We start from the raw sequence: 24,862 nt of genomic DNA, 5'->3' as shown, positions 1-24,862 counted from the left end.
CCACTTTTTGAAATCTTAGCAGTAGAAACAGGAGATTAATGACCCCCCTCAATGCATAACTGGTGGGCTGTGTTCAGCTTGGTGGCTCACAGCTTCTGCAGGTGTGTTTTAAGGACAATTAAATGAATTTAAATCCCATTACGTTCTTCTTCTTTCTTTATTGGGTTAAAACATTGTGTCATAGGTTGCAGGGGCATTGACGTGACCTGTAAATGGTCCTGACCTATATTTGAAGCATTGGACAAGGTAGCATTTAAGGTTTTGTTTATTTATTAGAAAACATGTACCGGTACCTCACCTTCTATTGCAGTCAGAACGCTGAGGACACCTTTTCCAGTTTATTGCAGCCCTGCAATAATTGCAATATCTTTGGGATTTTTTTCCACAGGTAAATGCATTTAGGTTAGGGCTGTAAACAGTTTTGAGGCATGTTAACAAGTGAAAGTTGGTGGACCAGCTTTTGCTTCTATCTTAGCTGAACATTAATGTGCACATTTTCTCCCCTGCATATTGTCAATGTCTCAGAAAGTCTAAGCCTTCAGGTTTAAGGAATCATTTGCTGGTACTACATCAGCCAATCACTATTTCCTCCCCCACCCAAACAGTTGATTTCCTAGGCATCAGTTTACAGCAGTCATTTATACTCCTACCTCCCTCTTCCTTTCAGATCATGTTGACATTATATGCAGACCCACGCTGTAAATGTAGGTCATCCTGCAAAAAACATGTTTTGCTCTTTGGATTTCCCCCCTAATGGACAGAGTGCCTGCTGTTTTGTCATTTTTCTCTTCTGGTTAAATGCACTATCATTGGAGACCCAACCCTTCTGAAGTTGTAAATGAAGCCAGAAAGCCTTCTCTCCCCCAAACTCTACATGCACATGTATCAGACTAGATAAGTTGCATAGCCAGCCAGCCAGTGCTTCAGGGACTCCATGTCCCTGCCGCCTAGGCTGGTTTATCTCCTCAGAGATACCGGCTGTCGTTTTCAAATGGGAAACTGCTCTCTGCTGCTGTGTCCTTGTTGTGAGAATATTTGTGATTTGTAGAGGTTGGCAATAAGGGTGATGGCTCCTCAAGTCAAGGATGTGTGTAAAAGAAAGCCATATTCTATGTAGGTGTGTAGGTGGGAAAACAAATTCTTTAGTCTTGGTTGAGTATTACCCCCCCCCCCGCCCCTACCCCAGTACATCTTAATTTACATTTGTCAGCTCCACCCCCCCCCCCAATATACTCTTGGGACTTATTTACATATGCAGAATTTGGTTAACATATAATAACTTATATAAGCATATGTACTCAAGTAGGGAAGGTGTGCACATGCACACACAGACGTTGCAAAGCTTGGTTTTCAGGACACAAAGACCCCCAGGTTTCCAGATGCAGGTTTGTAAATTTGTATGTAAAGGTTGCTTTGTTTACTTTTGTTCTTAATTTGCACTTAGGTACAGCGCTGGATATTTCTATGGGCATTTTTCTGTCATGAGCAAACACCTTAGCCTACCATTGCTCACTATTTTTTGTATTCCGGTCCATAATACTCCCCATTTTCTCTGCACAAGATCGCTTGTGCTCAGGGAAGTCATATTGGAATACCCCGAGGACCCTGTTGTGCTTCTAGAGAGGCAGTACTAATTTTATCTTAGTGGACATCTTGGGAAAGAATGGAGAGTGCCATTTCCAGTAATATGTCTCCATGGCAGATAGGTGCAAACAGATAAGTGCTAACTTTCTTTATTAAATCTGAAAGCTGGAATTCTGCTTATTTGCCTAGCTCACATGTTAAATGCCATTTTGTCTATGACCTAATCATGTCCACACAGATTTCCCAGACAATAGCATCTGGTGTCCGTACTTCTTCTGTTCTTTGTTTATGCCAGATAACAATCTGCTTTCCTCCCCCATTTTTGTTTTCTCCCCCACTTTGATCCTGTAACAAGAAGCTCTTTGGCTGCTGCTGCCTACGCCTGTTTCATTTCATATGCTCAGCAGAACCCCAGAGTGGAGAAAGATGTTGTTTCTTAGATGTGCACTTTAGCCCCCAATCCCTACCATTAGATCAGAGAGTTCACGTGCCCCTTTGGTGCTGCCTCTTGTGAGGGGAATGCCACATCCCTGTGCGCTGTGGATAAAGAAGTATTCAAAGCACATGAAAGGTTAGCCCATCAGCCTGTAGTAACTTGGAGAATATGTCCTTAGAAGTTTATGTTTGTTTTATTCTCTCTCTTACCTATCTTACACTTCTTAGATGAATGGATGCCTTTTGTGAAATATGAATATGGTGCTGTTGAGTAAATGTATGCAAGTTGCAGCATAATTTCACTTTCCCATACATCGTCTATCATTAGATGTCATCTAGATTTTCACAAAAGAACTAGTTGCAAAATTATGGAATTGAAACAAGTCCAATAGACTGTATGTGGATGTCCTATATACCTAAGGAAGAAGGACTTACAAAATCCTTGTTCTTGAAGCTAGAAGATGAGTATGCAGGGACAAAGCTCACACTCAGCTGAAGATTCCTAACTATAGGATGCAAAGAAGTGATGATGTTCCTGGGAGGATTGCGTGGGTGGGAAAACACGTGTAATTTGGAGGGTTGCTTTTCTTTATACTTGAACCTGCTCAGTTAAGGGTTGTCTCTCTAGTAGTAAGAACAGCGCCTCACCTTTTTGGCATGTGCGTATCATGTGTTTGGATCCAGGTATAGTTAAGAAATTGTTCTTAATGTTAGACTTAAATCTGTCTTTGAATATTTTATGGCTTTTTGTCTTTTCCCACCATGTTTTGAATGAAAAATGAATCCCTTCCCTGAGAACTTATTAAATATTTGTTTTGAGGATTCAGCATACCTTCTCCCCTCCCCAACAGACAGACTTTGCTTCCCTAAGCTGTACCTTTTAGCCTTTTCTCATACAATCTACTGTGTAGACCCTTATTTTTATCTTCACAGCTGAATCTTTTTCAATTTCATAATACTGCCTTTGAACTGTAGTATAGGCTTAATGCTTTGAAGGGTATCCACTGTCAAAATATACTACCTTAGGGGCAGGAAATCCTTTTTATTCCAAGTGCCACATTCCCTCATGGAGAACCTTTTTAGGGGGGCACATACCAATGGTGTATATGGCCAGAGGTAGTAGTGGGTGGAGACAGGGATAAAACGCAGGCAGACCAATTGTTGACTTTTGTATAGTAGGTCACATTCCAGCCACACAAAATTCAGAAGTTTCCACACCTGAACACATGCACACATCTCTCCATCCAGGCAAGCAAGATACATTATCAAGTTCAAGGATTCATTGCAGCTAGGCAAAAGCACCTGAGGAGGGCTCAGAGCACAGCTTATGAGGGGTGTGGTTTGGGGAGGAGGCATGGCCTGAGGAAAGTGCTCAGAGTCAGATAAGGAGACCTAGAGGGCTACATTTGACCCCCTCCCCCCCATGCCTGAGCTTTCTCCTTTTCTTACTATCTTGTCTTTCTGTTTTGCCTGCCTCAGAATAGCAAGCTGAAATCAATTAATTGGATTTCCTTGTAAGTATACCAGCTCCATTTGTGGTTTTTTGGTCCCCCAAATTACTGAATTGGTTGGAATGCATTTGGAGACCTAAAGGGCTTTACATTTGATGCCTCTGCTCTAATGTAACTGATGTGCTGTAGCTGATGCACTTAGGCTCAGGGAGGTCATTAGTAAATGAGTTACTCTGGACTTCTCCAAGAACCAAGATTACGTTCTGTCCTGGCTTTGCCTTTGGTCTTTGTGCTCCTGGATTTAGCCAGATTTAGTCAGAGTGGGAAGTTGGAAGGACAAAACTGAAACTGAACACTTAAATATTTGGTGGCCATCTGTGTATTTACTTTAGGAAGCTAGTTTGTTGAGCCATTAGGATTCCCGTGGGTTAGTAAGAACAAAAAGCTCACCTGTTGCAATCAGCAGTAAATACAGGGCCCTTTGTAGTAGTATGATGCTTTCTGTAAAGACTCTTGGAGAACTAAATAGATAAGACAAAGAGCTTTTTAATATTCTGAACAGTAGTAGTGTTGTTTCATCATTAATAAATGGGCAGCTATAAATCCAAATGCTTTCTACAAGCAGAAGAATGACCCTACGCCTACGCCTAAAATTCTACTATCTTAACTAGAATCACAAATGTACCTGCAGTTCTAGGATAGCATGGTCTGGGGATGCAAAACAATACATGAACAATGTAGTGACTGTGAATCTGACTGCTTGACATCCTTTGGAAGTAACTGTTAGCCTAACCTAATTTACAGGGTTCTTCTGATAAACAACACTCTGAGCTAATTGTTACAAATGAAACAAATAACATGATAGCTTGTGATTGGTACAGCTGTTTTAGTGGCTGGGCTATACATTGGCTGATGTGGATGAAGTGGAAATGTTGCAAATGTATATGGAGAAGCAGTCATGCAAGTGTCATGGTTCAGTAGAGTGAGTGAATTCCCCCCCCCCCCCCGTTTGTGTCGCAGACTGATTTCACTGCCCAGCACACACCAGGTACTCTTGAATGTGTCCATTTTGTTAACATGTTGATGTGTGAGTCTTCCTGTAAATAGGCAAAATGACAAAAGACAAGACTGACTTCAGTAGACACTCAGGAAATTGTAATGGGCATCTCTTCTTTTTAGCGTTTCATCCTGCTTAATCTCTTCTGTGGCCAAAACTTATAGAAAGGCTCTAGTCCAGTGTTTCCCAACCTTTTTCTGACCATGGCCCTCTTCCGACCTTGTTTCTTTCCTGTGCCCCCAATAAGTACAAATCAATACGAATCTGAGATTCTGCCCCCCCCAACAAAAATCCTGGCTGTGCCCATAACCTGCCCCCCACGTCCAACTGGAAGAAAGGTAGCTATTTAAATGTTTTGTTTGTAAATAGAACATGCTTTATTTATAATTTTATAATTTATACAAAATACAATTACATAAAATTCTAGGAACATAATGAAATATTGTTGAAGCAGAAAAACATAAAATCATGGAGCTGGAAGGGACCCCAAGGGTCACCTTTCTAGTGCAACCCCCTTCAATGTAGGAAAGTCAGCTAAAGCATCCATGACAGATGGCCATCCAACCTCTGCTTAGAAACCTCCAAGGAAGGAGAGCCCAGAACCTCCCAAAGGAGATCCATTTTCCATATGTTATGAAAAGTAAACCACTTATTTGACCCCAGTTATTTGACACAGAGGAGGAAACGTACAGATACAGTCCAAAAGGCACACAGGGAGTTCTGCATATATGGGAGAATTTTAAAAAGCAAGTGGTCCTCACTGACCTGGTGCAAAAAGATCTTGTCATCTGGAGGAGCCTAGGCTGCCTAGATAAAACACTATAGCCCCACATATCCATACCTGGGAGTAAGACCCACTGAACCCAGTGCGGCTATCTTCTAACTAGACACTGTGTTATTTACTAGATGCAAGTCAGCAGCACCAAATGACCCCGTTCGGTCATTTGCTTTCCCCCACCGCCAGCCTCCAAACCAGGTCGGGGAACAGCGGGAAGGCGGCGCTCTGCCTCCCCGCTGTCCCCCGAGCTTCTGGGGCTGGCGGTGGGAAAAGCAGCGCTTCTCCCCACCGCCAGCCTCCAAACCAGGTCGGGGAACAGTGGGAAGGTGGTGCTCCGCCTCCCCGTTGTCCCCCGAGCTTGTGGGGCTGGCGGTGGGGAGAAGAGCTGCTTTCCCCCACCGCCAGCCTTCAAACCAGGTCGGGTTTGGAGGCTGCTATCCCGCCGGGCTCCCAAGGCTTGAGGATATCTGCCTTCGGAGCGCAGCGGATAGCTTCCTGAAGCCTGGAGAGCGAGCGGGGTCGGTGCGCACCAAGCCTGCATTCGCTCCATAGGATGCACACACATTTCCCCTTCATTTTCGGAGGGGAAAAAGTGCGTCCTATAGAGCGAAAAATACGGTAATCCATTATACTGGATATAGTATTTTTCCCCATATAAAACAACAAATCTAGAGTAAAAACAAGTAAATTGCAGCAAAATGTTAAGGAAGGAGAGCTGGCACATGTGAATATTTCCATCTGCTATATTAACTGTGCCAGGTCATTAGTGGGAGTAAAATGATGATAATGCTAGGTTGTGGAACAACCTGGCACATCTACGTCTTTAAAGGTACTGTTCTATACACACTTACCTGGGAGTAGTCTCACTGAACTCAATGGGGCTTCCTTCTGGGTAGGCAAACGTGTAGGATTGTAAGAAAATATTTTTGATATGGGGAAGAAATATCTGGGATGGATGTTTTAAAGAAGTTTTTTATCATCAAGACTTACCGGTAGTTATTGTCAGGTATGTTAGTGTTCTTAGGAAGTGGGAAAGTACCATCATGACCAGATTTTAAGGATTTTATTTAAAATAATTTACCTTTCATTGTAAAAACAAGTCAGTTTACAAAATAAAGTCAATAAAATAACAACAAACCATACAAAGAGCTATCCAAAGTTCATTAGATCAATACTAGGGATCAGTGCTTGGGAGTGCCAACATGAATGAACACCTGCACCATAAATAGGTGCCTGCTGTATTACCAATATATAGGATATTAATTTATGACACTGCATTCAGTATTTGCTGATACAGTTTTGATGTTACAAGAACATTAAACGAGACACATTAAACATAATAACCAGAAGTGAGAAGTGGTTGTAAAATAACTAATTGTGAGCAAACATTTCAGAGTCTCTTCTCAAAGGTTTACACTATTTATGGTTACACAGATATAAATACAGAAGGCAACGGGAGAGAAACTTGCAGACCAGCATTCCTGCTGCACAGTGGAAATATATTTGTGCCACAGGGAACTTCAGTTTCAACAGATGCAGCAATAAAGACAAATGTTTACAAAACAGTAAACAAGAACCATAATTAGGAGTTTTAAAACAGAACAGCACATTAGAACATTTTGTTATTTTTGAAGCCCACTGTTTTAATTTTTGCTGAACTCATGGTTCTTGAGCAATTGGAGGTAATGACATAAAACATGGTGGTGACTCTGTATTTAATTTGTAATTAATAAAGAGCAGGATCTGGCCCTTGCTTCCTTGAGTCCTGAGAGTTAAGAGGGTCATTGAACTCCATACCGTGGCAGAACTTACTCAGACCTGTATAGTATAGCTCTCCTCAGCATGTGACATGCTGACCTCAGTCTCCTTTCGTTCCACTTCGGGGCATTAGCTTGGACCCACATGCTTATAGAGCTGGAGTAAAGATCAATGGAGGAATAACTCGAACAGCCAGCACTGAAATAGCAGAAGAAGATACAGCCAGATTATAATCAGAGGGTATGTGTAGTGATTTGCAAATTGTTGGTTAGAATAACTTGCCAAAGGATCACAGGAACTTTATGAGTTCTGAATAAAGAACATTCTTTTGGAGATATATTTTGGGCTCTAGTCTCCAAGCTGGACTTCTGGCTCCTTTATGCTTTCTGAGGATGAAGTTTTCCTCCAGTTCTGATGAGCTCTACTTTGATCTTGAACAAGTGCTTACATTTTATAAGAAGAGGGGATGTGTGGGACTCAAACCTGTCGAAGATGCATGGCACTGATATTGTAACCATCATAGCGTCAGAGGGGATTCTTATTTGCAGGCAATCTAGATTCCATCTGGCATGTGACAAGGATGTTTTGAAGTGTGCAGTGTACATGCAAGTCTACGGTTCTCACATGCAACCTTAACTCTTAGTTTTCTGACCTTTTGACGTTGAACCTGGCTGTGCTCTGGAATTTGGCTCCCGAGGGTTAATGCAGTAAAGGACAGCAAAGATAAAATTCAAATAATTTATTATATTAAAAAGAGAATTAGGATACCTATTAAAAAGTATTGGCACATGCTTTCATAAGCAACCTACCAACAATAGGCTAGTTTTAAAGATTTAGCATAAATAAAACATTGCATAGAAATACATACCATAGCTGGGATGAAGGGAAATTGTTTAGGAAAATGGATAGAAAACCAGCCAGAATTTTCTCTGAAACTGGAATATGCAGAAAACAATAAAGAGTAATGATTCTAAAAGCTGCTTTAAAAGCACGACATCCTACAAAACACACACAAAAAAAACTACAGGTGTGCATATGTGTGTGAGTGAAGGAAGGAGGGGGGAAGGAAAGAATCCAATTTGGTGATATTGATAAATGAACAAAGTTCATTTATCAAGTGAACAGGGAAAAGGTCTGGCAAAGAGTTGGATTCTGAAGGTGTTAAAGCAGCTTGCAATGTGAGCTTTTTGACTTTATAGTAATAGTGGAGAGAGAAAAAGTAATCGGCTGAGGCAAGGGTAAAGAAATAGTCTTTGGCGCTGGTGAGAAGTCCAGTGAAAAGACATGAAATGGGCTGTGAGCACATGAGAGCCAGTGTGGTATAGTGTTCTTAGACTGTCAGGTTAGGACATGGGAGGCCAGGGTAAAATCCTGTCTTCCTGATAGTTGCATATGATGGTATTCAAAGTTTTTTTAAAAATACTGCCAGCCAGGAAGAGCTTGTTCTAAATTTTTGAGAATTGGTTTCTAAACATCTTCTGCCTGCTGTCCAGCTGGCTGGCTGGCTGACTAGTTGAAAATACATACATACATACATGCATCATTTTATTTGTATGCTGCCTTTCCATTATTAGAACCATGTACAAGGTGCCTTGCAACATGAAAAAACAAACCACATAATTACTAATGTAACAAAAGTAGGCATAAACAATAAATAAAATATCAAAAAGTACACAACCAAATTAAACAGTTCCCACCTAAACCATAAGATCTAAGATAAAGATACAAAAAATGATATCAATAACAGCAGCAGCATTACCCCCAAAACAAAACACCCTAAACAATACTCCACCCCAAGAGACTGTTTTGCAGCCTCAGCTTTGTAGCTGGAGTCAGTCAGTCGGCCCCAACCACCCAAGCCAGGTGGGAAAAGTCCTGCAAGACAAGGAATCATATCTTCCAGGACTCGCTGCCAAGTAGCATATATTTTGCCTCAAGCCATTGAAACATCTTGGCTAGTTGAGGGAAGAAGGAAGGAGGGGGTTTCATTAACATTTTAGCTGATTATCTCCTGGCTTAACACTTCCAGAAGGAGTTTACAAGTGATAGGGGGATGACAGGATGGCAAAGATTTTCAGAGGAGGAGACAGCAATCAGTAGAATTAGCAGGAAACTGTAGCCTGTACCTGAGAAAGGAAGCTGGGTTTCAGCTTCAAGAGGCAAAGAAGGAGCCTTCCTTATGGATTTCAAGTTCAAGAAAGCATTGTAGCAACTGTCACTTCTGTACTAGAGCTTGAATTCCATAATGGAGGCTCCTTTGCCTCTTGAGGCAGAAACAGAGCTTCCCTTTTCAGGTACAGACTACGTTTCTTAAAGCAAAAGCCTAGATTTTAAGAGTAATTTGTAGCAAGGGATTTGCCCTGAGTAATTGCATTCTAACATACTGGTTACTGGAATGAATTATGAAGCTCATCGTTGCAGTCATTAACTCAACCTTTAGGACCACCACCCTCCATGTGTTCCTCCCTGCATGCTCCTTTAATAATCCGAGGCCCTTCTCTGTATTCCTCAACTCCCCAAGGCCTGGCAGATGGCAACAAAAAGTAGGGCACACCTTGTGGAATGCCCTCCCAGTTGAGATTTGCCAAATCCTGACACTTTATGGTTTTAGGCATTGGCTCAAACCTGAGTGTTTTTAAAGGACCTCAGCTAAAAAACTACTTTCTCTGTGCCTTCACTTTGGGTCTTTTTGTTTGTTTGTTTGTTTGTTTGTTTCGTTTTTTTGAGGGTTGGGAGTTATGAGTTGCTTTTTGTTTCTTTTGGAAATTTTGGGTTGCCACTATGCTGGTGTTTTCTGATGGTTGTCTTAATTCATTTAATTAATTTGATTTCATGGTGTGTATATATATGCTGTAGTAAGTTGCTTTGAGTTTCTTTCTTTCTTTCTGAGGTTTTTTTTGAAATCTTAATAAATAAACCTGGTTCATTGTGTTCACCCCTGTCACCTCAAAGGAGGTGACCACGCCACGCTTCTGACCAATGACATCTGGCAAAGACAGTGCTCTGCTCCCCACTCCGACCCCCACTCACTGGGTGGCATCTTTCAATTTGAAATATTTCTCTCTAAATCCATTCTGAAAGCCATGAGTGATGGAGATGATTCCAGTCTCACTGATCCTGACAAGTATAGTGCTTGTGCTGGGTTGAGTGTTTGCAGTACTAGCCTCACATTCCCAGTTTAGCTGTCTTTTAAGCTGATTATGGCATTGGTCCTAATCTCAGCATCTTGAAGGTATAAATAGCTTGGGTGAGATTTCTGAAAGTAGAACTGGAACAACTGGACTTTTCTAGATTGGCTGCCTGCCTGAATTATTTTAGCCCACTAGAGTGTGGCTACTTTTACTAAATGAGTATTTAGAGCAGGGGTCAGCAAACTTTTTCAGCCTTGGGCCGGTCTACCGTCCCTCAGACCATGTGGTGGGCCGGACTATATTTTGAAAAAAAATATGAACAAATTCCTATGCCCTACAAATAACCCAGAGATGCATTTTTAATAAAAGGACACAATCTACTCATGTAAAAACATGCTGATTCCCGGACCGTCTGTAGGCCGGATTGATAAGGCAATTGGGCCAGATCCATCCCACGAGCCTTAGGTTGCCTACCCCTGATTTAGAGTGCTAAAGGCTATATATAAAGATATAAAAGTATTGCAGTCTCTGTCCAGTAGCTTAAAATGTACATCAGTTATACAGAGCAGGTTGTGAACCACAGATATGGCTTCTAGGTGGTTGTGTGGAGTCAGAAAAGAAGAATTAAAAAAAAAATTGCTGAAAACTTGTATCTTGAAATACAGTGGTACCTCGGGTTACAGACGCTTCAGGTTACAGATTCTTCAGGTTACAGACTCCGCTAATCCAGAAATAGCACCTTGCGTTAAGAACTTTGCTTCAGGATGAGAACAGAAATTGCGCGGCAGCGGTGCAGCAGCAGCAGGAGGCCCCATTAGCTAAAGTGGTACCTCAGGTTAAAAACAGTTTCAGGTTAAGAACGGACCTCCGGAAGGAATTAAGTTCTTAACCCGAGGTACCACTGTACCTGGGAAGAGGCAAAAATATCTTAACCTTTCACCCACCCATTCCATTATCTTCATGTTTTTCAAACTTAGGTCTACAGCTATTGTTGGACTACAAATCCCATCATCCCTGGCCACTAGTCCTGCTAGCTAGGGATGATGTATAACAGCTGGAGACCCAAGTTAAAGAAACACCGCTTATCTTTCTTCCTCTTCTTCTCTCCCCTCTATTCTTCTTTTTCTACTCTTTTCTAAGAACTGGAGGTTCTGCCCAGGATTTATAACTCCCAGATATTTTTTTCTTGGTTCAACCACCTAAATGCTGTTCCAGGAACATCACAACACCAGCTCCGATTCTCTACTGCCCACAATTCTTCTATAACCTGGGAGGATTTTCTCCCCGTACTAATTGCTCAATGCTTCTGGGAATATTTAAAAGCAACTAGGGACCCCTCTGCATTCAATTGCCATTGTCATGCAGGCATATGCACTGTGAGTCACATTATGGCTTTGGGGGAAGGCATTTTGCCCAGATTAGACAGTCTTCTGGTAGGGAGTAGGCTTGCTTTGCTGAAGTGCTTAAATTTGTTTTGTAGAGTACATTTCTTGTCCCACAGGCACCACTAGTATGGCTACACCTAAGTCACTCCTATTCTTTGCTTTATAATTGATAATTACTCATAGTTGGATTCTTCAAGTACATGCTGGTTCCTGGTCCTCTGTTACATGACCTTTACAGCTCCTCCCAGCTTCATCCTTACCTAGTACCCTGTGTGTGGTGTTTGTAGAGTTGCCAACCAGCTCTCACGCCTGCAGGCATGTTGTATTTCCTCCCCAGCCCACAATGGAAATGTTTCTGTGTGGCTGTTACTTCATTGCCCTAGCTTAAAGGTAGCTGCAAATCAATGCTCTGGAGCTGTCTGTCTCCTATCTCACTGAACTGAAGGCAGCAGTAGAGGAGGGTATAATCCTCTTAGCACCAATGTGGTAAATATGCTTTCTGGCATGCGTACACCAGGACGCATCCACTCACATACTGGTGGAGGTGTGTCTTTCTAACACGCACACAAACCAGCACACACCCTATCCCTCCCATTCCTCAGGGGTTGCCTGTCACCTGATCTACCAACGCTTTCAGTTCTTCCGTTTCTGGCCTGGGAAGAAAGTTTTGCATTGAACATGCCTCAGTTCACCGTGACAAAGGTAGAAGATGATGATGAGGGGGAAGTGCAGGAAGGCATGCAGAAAAGAGCCAGCACAGGGCAGATCTGGAAACCTAATGAGACTGCCGGGTCAGGTAAGCAAGTTAGCTTGGATCTCTTTCTTTGAGATTTCTCCCTCTTCTCTCTCCCCACCCCCCAACTTTTTACTTGGGAAGCTTTGATACGGAGAAGTAATGTTTAGTCCATGTTACTAGACTCTCCCTTTCTTGTCTGCTAGTAGGCAGCCTTTGTGACTCCTCTAGTTTTGTTTCCAGCTAGATATTGCCAGATTTCCCTTCATCACCAGTAGCATTCCCAGTGTCTCTGTTGCTTTAATTCACATTCCTCCCACCTGACCTTCTATAATCCAATGGTAGACTCTTTGTTAGAATTCTCTGGTTTGACCTTTAGTCAAACAATAACTGAATGCCAGGGGGCTGATTACTGATGTGGAACAGAAATATAATCAAATGGTTAGAGGAGGCTGTTGAGATTTGGCGCCAGGTCTGAGCTCTCTGTCCCACTTTCGGAAGGAAATGGGGATCCACGCAGTAGTAACAAAGAGCCAGGACGCCTAGGTGCTATTTTCAGCTCTCGGATAGGAAAACTGTCTAGAACAATGGAAAACTATAGGTTCTGATTCCCAAGCAATCTTAGGAATATCATCTAGACGTTAGAGTAACGTTGAATTAGGCAACAACATTTTCTAGTACCATAAAAAACCCTTAAAGCTGCTCTGCATCTCACCTTCTGAGCAAAGTTTCAGGATATCCCCTTCTTTATCTCTTTAGGCTTGCATTCATTCTAGCATTCACAAATGTTGCATGTAGCTGGTGGCCAAATATCCATTCCAAACAGGTGATACCTGTGTAACATTTTCTCCTAGAGTAGGTTTCTCCTAGAGTAGGTTTGCCAGGCACCTTGCTGTCTTTACACTCTTTCCTATGCTGCACTGTCTTTCTGCTTTCCAGTATCAATTTTCTTGTGATTCCTGTTTTAACTGTATGAGTAGGAATTGCAACCACACATTTGCATTGTGGAGTGCTTCTGTTTGGGGTTCCAGGCAAGATAACTCTGTTCTATTACCCTTATTTACTGGTGGTTTTCCATCCCTGCCCCTCCAAGAGTCAGCCAGCATTCTGTGACAACTGAGCATGTCATTGTTAAGCCATTTTGGGTGTGTCCCCTCATTCCCATTTTATTTATTTCTGCAAATCTTGGAGTTCTGCCAAGCCTGCAGATAGCTCCCTCTGAAGAAGGTGCTGTTCTAGATACATAAGGATCCACATGTTTTGTTGTTGCTTTGAGTCTTGAGATATAAAGAAAGGGCTTATTGGTCCCAGCTTAAGAATGGTTGTATATCTGTTCTTTTCCATTATCTTCTCCATCTCATTATTAGTAAGGCCTTGCTTTTGCCGGGTGGGAATTGGGCTGAATAGTTTATCTTCAAAGTGTTTTCCTTCTCTCAGCACCAGCAAGACCTTTGATTTGTTAAACTAAAGTTTTTTCTCACAGCTTTGTCTCTTATTTGTTCTGTGGATTAAAACCACTTTATGTGGATTAAAACCACTTTGTAAAAGTCTCACTGGTTTTGGCTGTGGTTTTTACTTCTGTTAGAGTGTAGTTAGAGTGTTGGACAATGACCTGGGAGACTAAGGTTCGAATCTCCACTCATCCATGAAGCTTACCTTGGGTTGTCTCTCAGCCTAACCTTCCTCACATGTTTTTTTGTGAAGATAAAATGGGAAGGAAATAACTATGTTCACCACTTTGCGATCCTTGGGAGAAAAGGTGGTATATAAAATGGATGAATAAAAGAATGAAAGGAATCTTACACGAAGTGGATGTGATGATGTTAGTAATGCAACAAGCATTTATCACGTAATATTGCTGTTGGTCTAGAAATGGTTAACATTGATCTGTAAAGTGGTCTGTCTCATTCTTCTTTCTCCCTATCACCCAAAAAGGTAACTCACTATTATTCCCATTTATTGGGGCTTATTGGGTTGTTGTTTTTATTTTGATTATGTACTTTGTGGTTTTATATTCTGATTTTATCCTGTGAACCCTGAGACCTGCGGGTATAGGGCGGTATATAAATTCAATAAATATTAATTATTTTACAAACTTGGACAAACGGCTTGCTTAATGCCACCCATTGATTTTTCTTATACTAATAAAGAAGGGATCTGAACCCAGAATGAAGCAGGACTCCAGGCTGCAGAAGATGGAAAATTAAGAACATAGACTCCTGGGCATTTTTTTTACTTAGGAAGGAATAAAGTGGCAAGAAGATTTGTCAGTTAGGAATTTCTTAGTTACAGGATTGACAATAGGCAGCAACCTACTTTAACGTTCTTTGTGTGTTCATCTTTCCTCTGTATGATCAAATGTACTGTACTTGAATTATACACAGTTGCAATTGGAAAGTGACATGTGAACAAGAGGTGGTACCAGTGCTACTGATCTGCCAGCTACATAGTTGGATACCAGCCCTATTCATGAAAATATCATTCAAATTTTGTCAGTGACTATGGTAATGAAAGGCTGTGCATTTTGCTGTCTGCAAAACCAGCTGCTGTGTTTGAGAGGCCTGGAAATGGCATGTGCCTTTGTGGTTTTGCTCTTGGTACTGACAGTGGGTAAGGTTCTTGTGCTGCACAATGGCCCAGATGATTTGATTTAGGTTCTGTCTGAGACAGCTGACTGTGATCTGGCAACCCAGGTTAAATAAACTCTTGGTGCCCACCCTATTCATCTTTCTGATGCTGCCTCACTCATCAAAAGGCATGGTGTCTGTGTGCTCAGTCCCTGTCTACATGCGCACAAATAGCTACAACCATGGGATTGTTCAGTTTACTTTTTTTTTATTGGGGACAGGGTGTAACATCACACACTGTTCCCCCAGTGAATGCCCTTTAGCAGTTCCTTGTTGAAGAATCAGCGGGGCATAGTCTGATGCCTTACGCTTCACCCTCTAGCCTGCCAGCGCCTTGAATTCCTTCCCAGCCCCTTCTACCTTCTGGGCTTCAGGTCAAATTGAAACTCCATTCAGGCCCTATCTGCCCCCACCTTTCCTCTACAGCTAGTGGGAACTCTGAACCATCCTGCCAACAGCTGCACCTTTCCCATCTGTTCTCTATCTGGCTTAGTTCCCAACTGTTCTCCACCGGCAATCTCTGCTGACCAAGGACCTGATCCTGCATTTCCACAGGAGGGAGGGAAGTGTAGGTGGGCAGTCCTTCACATTGGGGAAGAGACTTTTCTTTATATGCCAGCTTATTCCAAGAGCTCATAGTAGGTTGTAGCAGCTGCTAAACGGACACAAGAGAGTCATCCTAGGTGTGCTGTTTTCACTGCCTACTTAGCCTCCTACTTGGCCTGCTATTCGTACACCTCAAATATACCTTACACACATCTTTCTATATAATTTGGCTTTGTATACATAATAATAGCCATAACCAAGCAATTTCATTATTATTGTTGTTGAAAGGAGAGAGAAAAAAGAAAGAATAAAAAAGTGAAGACAAAAAACAGAACAAAAATAAGGAGAGACAGAGAAAAATCCCCTACCACATTAGTGTTACATAACGAAAACAAAAAACAGATTATCCAATTTAACTAGTTTTGAAAATAAAAACAGAAAAAATAATCCAAATGGGAAAAGAAAAAGAATGACTTCCGGAGTGGGCTGAGCTCAGTTTCCTCCTCCTCCTCCTTTCTTATCAGCTTGACTCTGACTTGTTAATATTTTATTCAAAAGCGGTGGTGACTTTTGCTGCTTCACTAGTCAATAAACTAGATACAGAACAGGCATAGGCAAACTCGGCCCTCCAGATGTTTTGGGACTACAACTCCCATCATCCCTAGCTAACAGGACCAGTGGTCAGGGATGATGGGAATTGTAGTCTCAAAACATCTGGAGGGCCGAGTTTGCCTATACCTGATATAGAACATTCTCTTGTTGATTTTCACTGCTGACTGTTTGTACTCCAATCTACTGGCGGAATGCCCATACTAGCAAAACAATATCTTCAACAGTGTATCCTCTTATTAGTTAGTTAAGGGAGTAATTCAAAGCTTCGTGAGTTTGACCTGAATATGAAATACAAAACTTTGCCGGGAACTGAATGTAGTATTTCACATTCTTTGTCCTAGGAAGGGCTTTTGCGTTAACAAATTTAGAGCGCGCTTAAATCACATCCTTGGAAAAGTCCAGAAAGAAAGATATATTCTTCTGTTCCCTCTTCACTGGGGCTTCCATTGATTTTTGGCAGAATTTGCTCAAGAGCTCATCTGTATCTTGAACACGCACAAACTTGACAATTACTATATTTGAGGGAGCCCACATCCTTTGCCTTTTCATTGGGATTTTGAAAACGTGTTCTATGTCAAACTGATGTTGAGCTGGCAGAGAGAGCACCTCTTTGACCTTGGGCAAATAACATTGTTCTGTCCCTCTAAATAAAATAAGAATCATAAAGACCTCCTTTCACCACGTGCACAGAGAGGGAGAAAATGTATACTCTTCAAATCACTTTTTTATTTTGGATGTAGTGGTTCTGAATAACTATCAGCCCTTGGATCCATAATTTTTGCCGTTTGCACAGATTAAGGTTGTCATTCCACACAAAAGCTTGCTTTGAGAAACTCCCTTTTTGTGGCACACCTTAAAGCATTTTAATGGTGTCTTTCACCTCTTGGTAAAATGAGTCAGAATTGAAGGGCAGGGCTTTTTGAAACCTGGAAGTTAAAAACTACTATGGATAGCTATTTTAGGGGCTAAGGTTAACCTTGGAATGGAATATGAAGGGCAGAAACAAGCCTCTTAACATTAGACCTCCCAGGCTGAGTAATGCAATCGCATGCCCTCAGCATGACAATCCTAAGCTCAAACCCTTTTTCTGACCCTCCAAAATACCAGAGTCTCAAAAGGATTTGCTTATTATTGTGCTGCTATCAAGATGGAAAAAAACAGAAGTGCACCTCTAGTCAGACCTAGACTATGTACACACATCCTTCCTGGTCGGAAATGTCCAAATCCCAGGATTCTCCATATAATCTCTATTTATCCCAGGCAGTTTGAATCCCTTTATCCAGACAATGAACAGAAACAATGCCTTCTGTGTAGGGCACTGAGTGCAGACTCAACAAACAAAGGATGCTTCTGCTGCTGGAGGTTGAGTGGTGCCAACAGGACTGGGGAAATTGCCAAGACTGGGGTGGCTGACAAGAGCAAAGATAGGTTGTTGAACAGAAACACATAATTTGTGTTTGATCCCTCATCAACCGACTTTGCTTCCATCTGTCTGTTCTGAATGATCTGCTGTCTACTCTGGCATCCCCCACATGTTGACTTTGCAGGCCTTGATAGGTGTGATGCACTTCACTGAATTTGCTGGCCTCCAGCTAGAACCATGGCCTTGCATCCCCCTGTTCCTCACTGCATGCTGTTGCCCCAGACAAAGGCACCATTTGGAGCTCTATTCATGTGGACCTTGTACATGTCTTTACATTTTGAAGAAAACATGTAACTGCCTCCCCACCCCTTTCTCCTCTTTTAAAAATAAATAGTTGCTTCTACCATACCTTGTCTTGTTATTATTTTTGCACCTTTTTTCCAATACCAGGCCCACCCACAAGGCATAAGGTGTAAACATGCATAAACAGTAAGCAATATAAAATATCAAAATAATAAACAATATAAGCTGCAGCAGCACACTTGTATTAACAAAACTTATTGAAACATAAAAAATTACAAAAGTGAATGGGCCTGTGTCCTCCTTGGGAGAGCAGGTTGGGAGTCCCTTCAAATTACTTTATGAATGGTTTTGTGCTGCTGTTTGCAAGTACACAGAATGTGTGAATGGATTGGTGCAAAACCACTGCAACTATCCCCTAAATTGAATTGCTGGGTTTTCCTTTAGGATTCAAGTCAATTTTAACCCCTTCCCGATTTTTCATATACTTTTTGAAGATGGAAACCCTATTCCTACCCTAAAACGCACTGTGCTGTCTCTAGTCTCCTTCCCTTCGTTGTCACAATCCATTTTTAAGGTAGGAAAATGAAATGATTCAAGCAAATCAGGTTGTTGTGATTTTTTTCCTCAAAAATTCATTGTTAAATGGGTTTGACACCGCTACACCTGTATATTACCAAACCTTTGCCTTCTGTGTTTGCATTTTTATTACAATAAACTTCTCGAGAGAATTTGAGGCTCAATTTGTCACAGAGTCAGGCCGATCGATAAAGAAGGGAGACAGTGTGGCATTCCCTAAAGGGAATTAATTTTATTTATTATTTTGTTTTATTTGTTTATTTAATTTAAGGGAAGACTTTCAAAAATAAAACCAAAAGTAGGGAATTAGTCTCCTGCATTATTTATTGTGTCAGGTAAGGACAAATATACATAGAATGATGTTTATCTAAATAAAAAAGAAGAAGAAGAGGAGTTTGGATTTAATATCCCGCCTTTCACTCCCTTTAAGGAGTCTCAAAGCGGCTAACATTCTCCTTTCCCTTCCTCCCCCACAACAAACACTCTGTGAGGTGAGTGGGGCTGAGAGACTTCAAAGAAGTGTGGCTGGCCCAAGGTCACCCAGCAGCTGCATGTGGAGGAGCGGAGACGCGAACCTGGTTCCCCAGATTACGAGACTACCGCTCTTAACCACTACACCACACTGGCTCTCCAGTGGGTAGAGAGGGTGGGTAGAGATTCCCCCATAGCCCAGTCAACAGTAATCAAATTCCGAGGTGGAGAAGATATTGGGGAGAAGTCAACACCCATCTTGCATGTCTAAACTGTAATAAGAGTGCTGTTGATCTTTCCCACCACCATTTTCACAACATTGAAGGACCCCAGAGTTCCGGCCACACTACTCCCCACCCCTACAATCTTATCACTCCAGCAGGCCAGCCAAGTCATAAGCTATAGAAAACCACTCTGTCCTGGGGAGAGGAGAGGATGCTAGCTAGTGACCACAAGTGACAACCACTATGCACATGAAACAAAGCTCATTCACAGAGACTGAATCAACATATTTTAATAGTGGTAGAGGGTGGGGGGAGATATTGATATGATTCTGTCCTGTTGATTTTGCTGGCTTCCCTTCTCAACACAAAAAATTACTCCCTTTCCCCAGTTGTCCGTTACCATAAAGCCTGAACAAAGCCTGGTGGGGAAAAAGCCCTCCTCTCCCCTTTGAGTTACAGAATGTTTTCAATGGTGTGTGGGAGGGAAAGGAGATAAATCCTTTCTATGCTACTTGAAAGGCTTATGAATATTCTACATTTCCTTCCCCCACCCCGTTGCAGCTATTCTTGTTTTGAAATCACAGCTTAATACTATTATTTTTTTACTCCTTACCATTTTTGTTGCTGATTGTGATTGCGGGGGAAGAAAGCCATTTTTGAATCTTGGGGAAGTGGGAGAGAGAAATTTTAGCCCATCACTTTATTCCCTCATTCTCCCTTTATTTTGCTATTCATTTTCTTTCCCGTTTTCTGTTTGATTTTTCAGATGTGAGTCAAACTTCCGTCACAGGGGAACAGTATCAGCTCTTAGGTACAGTATTACAGGACTTTCGTGTGTGTGCAGTATATATGTCTCCTGTGTCTATCAGTGTTGCCCATTGTTAGACAAAGGTGTATGTGCCCCATTGCTAGGGGACAGGTGAAAAATAAGTTCTCTGTGTGAATGCATGTGTGAGAAAGAATGACTAGTAAAGAAAATGGTATATGGTATAACCATCTTATGTTGAAGGCACAAATGTCCCTGTGTGTGTGCTCTAGGGCAGACCTGTAGATAGCCACTCTACTGGTTGCCTGTGGCAAGTATTATCCAGATGAATAGGGCACTTCACAGAAGTTATTGTTTAAAAGCCATAAATTGCTAGCAAGTACAGACTTGCTGGTAATTTTTGTAGGCTGTTGAAAAACTGCTTTAGGCAAAAACCTTCCTGGAATGCTCTTGTTCAAACTAGATTTTTATAGCATTTAATTTCAGCCTAAATTCTTTTCACCAAGGGATGGTAGCCATCTCTCTGTTTACAGTGCTCTTGTTTGAAGATCGAGGTGACATTGAATTCAGACCTGTATCACATCTAACACTAAGAAGTGTTGTCCTAACAGGGATCTGCTTTACTTGATTGTTCCAGAATAACAACCTTTGAACTCACTGCTGTATTTTATACATTTGAGGAAGTGATCCTTGATGGTTTAAAGACAGCCAATGATCTTTGTAAAGATCAAGGATTCTTGACTTGGAATAGCCGATTGCATAAGTAGTAGCAGGATTGTTATCTCTGGTATGTCATAGTTAGTGCATTTAAGGTACCCTGGAGACATAGTAAGCAGGGGTAAGCTGCTGAAGTACTCAGGAACTCCTTGTTCCTATACACTGAGGATGCTATCTAATAATAAAAATTCAGAGAAGCCTCACACTTGATTTGAATAATGGATTCTGCATCTTTTTTTAAAGAAAACCCCAAAAATAATTTCCATTAATTTCATTTGCCTTTTCCCATACACAGGTGGCCTGTTGCCATGATTTGTATGAGTGCTTTCTCACTCCTGTAGCCAGAACTGGATGAAACATCTCCTGAGCTTTATTATCTGCTTTGTTCTGAAAGTTGAGGGAAACAGGGTGGGGTGTTAATCCAGCACAGCCAGATGCCAAGATTCCATGCCTCAGGGTTGTTGGGTAGGCCCCAGTAATAAATGTTGTGGTTCCTTGCTTGCGGACAAGCCTGTCTCTATGATTTACTAATTTTTTGAAGAGCACCCAGCCCTAGAGTATTCACTTACATATCTGCATTCTGTGAGATGGAGCTGGAGGGGAGGGAGGGATGTTTTCTCATGTGGCACAGATAGATTTAGAGTTCAGGGGCTAGCATATGCTGATGGTTTAGAGAATGGGCACCAGGTCTCTGCGGTTCTGTTTCTGGATATATGGATCTGATGGGGTAGGAGAGAAATGAAGGCAGCTAGTAAAGCAGGGTACAAGTAGAGATTGGAATTCCTTATTCTCAAACATTGAGACAGTTGGTATAGTTTTTAGCTTCATAGTTGCACATAAAGTTTGGAAAGTATGGTAAAATTTCAAAAAGGACTGTAAACAAATAAAGAGGCAGCTCAGCTTAGGCTACGTGTACAACATACATGTAAAGCACCTTCCACACACACACAAAAATTATCAGAGCCATAGGTTTTAAGGATGCTGAGACTTGTAGCTCTATGAGTGGTAACCTATAGTTCCCAGGATTCAGGGTGGAGGGTGGCTTTAAATGTGCTTTAGATACATGATGTGTACACAGACTTTGTTAGCATTTAAAACTGCTGTGATTTTTAACCTTCATTCAACGACTGAGTGCAGCTTTTCACACCTGAAGCCCTTATAAGAACCTTACAGGAGGAGTACAACATGCCCCTCTTTAATTTGGAAAACACCCTGTTCTTGAAAATTACAGGCAAACAGCTTTCAAGTACATGCAATTTAAATATGCAAATTGCCATTGCCGTGGTGCTTGTTAGCCTTTTCCTTACTGGTGAATTCAAACTATTGCATTTGAGGGAACTTTTCCTCCATATGAGGCTGTAGGACAACCATGCATGTAAGTTTGCTAAACTTGGCTGCTTGCCTGTCTGTCTGCCCTTCCAAATACCAGGGGGAAAAAGAACCTCCAAAGCTGCATGGACTCCCTTGCCTATCCCTTCTGTCTTGGCAATGGTATAAGGCAAGGAGAAGTGAAAGCTTGACAGCAGTATTACCCAGATGATCTTTCTAGCCTCAGATTCCTTATCTCTGTGTAGCGTATTTCTCCCCTAAACCCCTTGCCTGCTGCTCACCACAGACCCCACTCATATGGGGACAATAGTAAATGCCCTGTGGTAAAAATTAGTGTCAGCAACTGAGCAGCTCATGATCTGAAAAGATCTAGGGTAAGGAGGGGGGAGCAACGTCTCATACCAAGTGGACTGCAAGAGTACTTTGACAGGGAACCAGTAAGCCGCATACTGCCTTGTGCATGCTACCTTCCCAAGGCCCACTAAGTGAGGCGCTGGGCTTTGGAAAGGGGACACAAAGTCCTGTCAGGGTCCTTGAACCTTCACTCATCCCTTCCCAAAGCCCACCACCTTTCTTACCTGCTTTCTGAAGGCAACACAAGGGCTGTGGCTGGGTGTAGGCCACCAAAAAGGCAGTGATGGACCGCCTTGATATAGGGTGTTTCTCTTTTCCCACTGCCCAGATAGAGCTCCAATAATCTAAATGTATGCACAGCACTAACTCTTTGCTGGACTACTCCTTTCCTTCCATTTGATCTCTCTCTTGTTGCAGATCCTGGTCACAAGAAGGATCCTCATAATGCCTATCTCAACAATATCAACTACGAAGATGGCGATGAATTCTTTGACAAGAATTTGGCACTTTTTGAGGTGAGATCATTGTTGGTGGGTTAGTTCTTCCTGCCTTTTGCCTTCCTTCCTTCCACTATATGTGTCCATATATGTATTAATCGGAGTTAGAAACAGATATGAAAGCTAGGAGCTAAATGGCACTTTAAACCTAGGTTATGGGCACAACAATGGAATGTCTAGGCACAATTTTTCAATAACAATAATACAAAGCTAAAAATGAATAAACTGCAGCTAAAATATTATGTTCATTTTTCATATGGTCTAGTCCTTCCCCTGCCCACTCCCCTAATAATTCTTAAGAGGGTCTCTGCTCCAGTTTCCAGAGAGTAGCTGGAAGTGGGGAGGCAGAAAAAGGTCCTCTTTTCCTTCCACTCAGCAATTTTAATCTGAAATCTTAGGCACAGTGCTGTGCCTAGAGCTCAGAAACTGCCTGCGCTAATGAAATTCCCTATTGCAAAATGCACCTAGAACAATGGGAGTTTCGAACACTGGTTTAAATCCTTCCTTATAGCCTTTCATGATAGCTACTATTATGTCTGCTCTGTTTCCCAAGGCTATGCATGGTTGTTGTTTTTAATTTCGCAAAAACACAGAAAAAGTTGCAAAGGATTGGGAACTGCGACATGGGAAACTGCATCTTGGAAATCTTACGTCTCTTTTTTATTTCTTAAAGGTTATTTTTTAACTCTCATAGCTGCAGCGATGGACTTGGAAATGTATAGGCAGGGCAGGGGTGAGAAATCTCTGGCCCAGGGGTGAACAACCTGCAGCCCACCAGATTTTTCTGGACTACAACTCCCATCAGCTCCAGTCAGCTAGCTAGTGATCAGGGCTGATGGGAGGTGCAGTCCAACCTGTGCTCTGGTCCATGGGCCAATCTTCACCCACAGAGGGCCCAATTTGGCCCATCAGATCTTTTTCCCCAAGCTGCACCTACTTGCCAATCAGCTGACATTACTGGGTGATGAGGTTCAATCCTGATGGAGGCTGCTTCGCTTTACTGCAGTGAATGCACTGGCAATGCAGACTTCTTACCCCACCCCTGTGGGGAATGAGCTGGCAAAGCAGGCCCCTGCAGAGAGCAGGATACAACCCTTTACTCATCAGCTGGTAAGCAGAGTATTGAGTCCTACTGGACTGAATGCACTGGCAAATCAAATCCCCCTCCCCACCAACCCCAAGCTGATTTTGACGGGTGGATAGGATGGCCTTGTTAGTATTTTTACTGTATTTGTTAGAAGATGTGTTTTACAAAAAAATTAATTGTGCTGGGGAAAAGAAAACCAATATACAGTGGACCCTCTGGATACAAACCCTGAAAAATCCGTATCCAGAGGTGGCACTTCTGTGCATGCGCAAGTGGTGAAACCTGGAAAAATACTTACAGGTTTGCCACTTTCGCAACCCGAAGTTTACGTTACTCGAGAGTAACGTAACCCGAGGGTCTACTGTAATGTAATGTAACAGCTGCAAAATCTTGTGACTCCAATTAAGGTCACAGAAACGCTGAATCATTGCTTTGTTAATTGGTTAACTCCCTTTAAAAGTGAGCCTGTATGTGTCTTCGGTAGTGATAGGAGGGGTGGGAGTTGGAGGTTGGTTGCTTTGCTGAGTGTGGAGACTCCAACAACATACTGTTGGAGGAATTGGTAAGGACAGACAAGCTATAATTTCTGCACTGCTTCAAATGAGTTTTAGAAGCAAGAAAAGCCTCTCATGGGTTCAAGAGAGTGAAATACAATGCATCCAACTCAGTATATATGTATAGTAACTTGTAATAGTGGCCATCCTGCCAGTTAAGGGTCATCTTCAGAGTATTGTGTGTGGAGTCTACTTCATCCCTAGGGCTTTGAGGGTGAAACCTCTGTATCACTCTACATAAATCAGAAAAATAGCTAACAACCCCACAGCATCACAATGTCAGAAGATCGACAAGGGTGGCCCTGCTTACTTGTCAAGGTGGGCCCACAGGGTGTGGGGAGAAAGTTGTCCCACCCCTGTGGCAGAGGAATGAGGTGCAAATTGATCAAAGATTGCAAATTTGCCTAATTTAGCAAAATGTAATATACAGATTGCAGAATTCAGAATTTTTGGTGTATAAGTTGTGGAGGTTTTTTTAATGCCAAGGTTACACCAGCCTGCTTGTACCCAACCCATTTCTGTCA

At 42.0% G+C, this 24,862-nt stretch overlaps 1 protein-coding gene across 12 annotated transcripts in view; it reads left to right on the top strand.

Annotated features, from left to right (window-relative positions):
- The window catches only part of SLC12A6 (solute carrier family 12 member 6), a 42,384-nt gene that overhangs the window by 5,832 nt on the left and 11,690 nt on the right, over positions 1 to 24,862 (top strand). For 6 of the 12 annotated variants that reach the window (XM_083581374.1, XM_083581369.1, XM_083581373.1 and 3 more), the window contains 2 exons: positions 19,801 to 19,845; positions 22,618 to 22,715. In XM_083581374.1, the coding sequence (XP_083437500.1) occupies positions 19,801 to 19,845; positions 22,618 to 22,715 (143 nt within the window). Of the gene's footprint in view, positions 1 to 12,181; positions 12,376 to 19,800; positions 19,846 to 22,617; positions 22,716 to 24,862 lie in introns of those variants that run through there. The other 6 variants (XM_083581377.1, XM_083581376.1, XM_083581378.1 and 3 more) reach the window with 3 other exon arrangements.

The sequence above is a fragment of the Podarcis filfolensis genome (genome assembly GCF_964270895.1).
Source record: "Podarcis filfolensis genome assembly, chromosome: 13".
In the NCBI taxonomy this organism is placed as follows: Eukaryota; Metazoa; Chordata; class Lepidosauria; order Squamata; family Lacertidae; genus Podarcis; species Podarcis filfolensis.
This window is presented reverse-complemented; position numbering and strand designations above follow the sequence as displayed.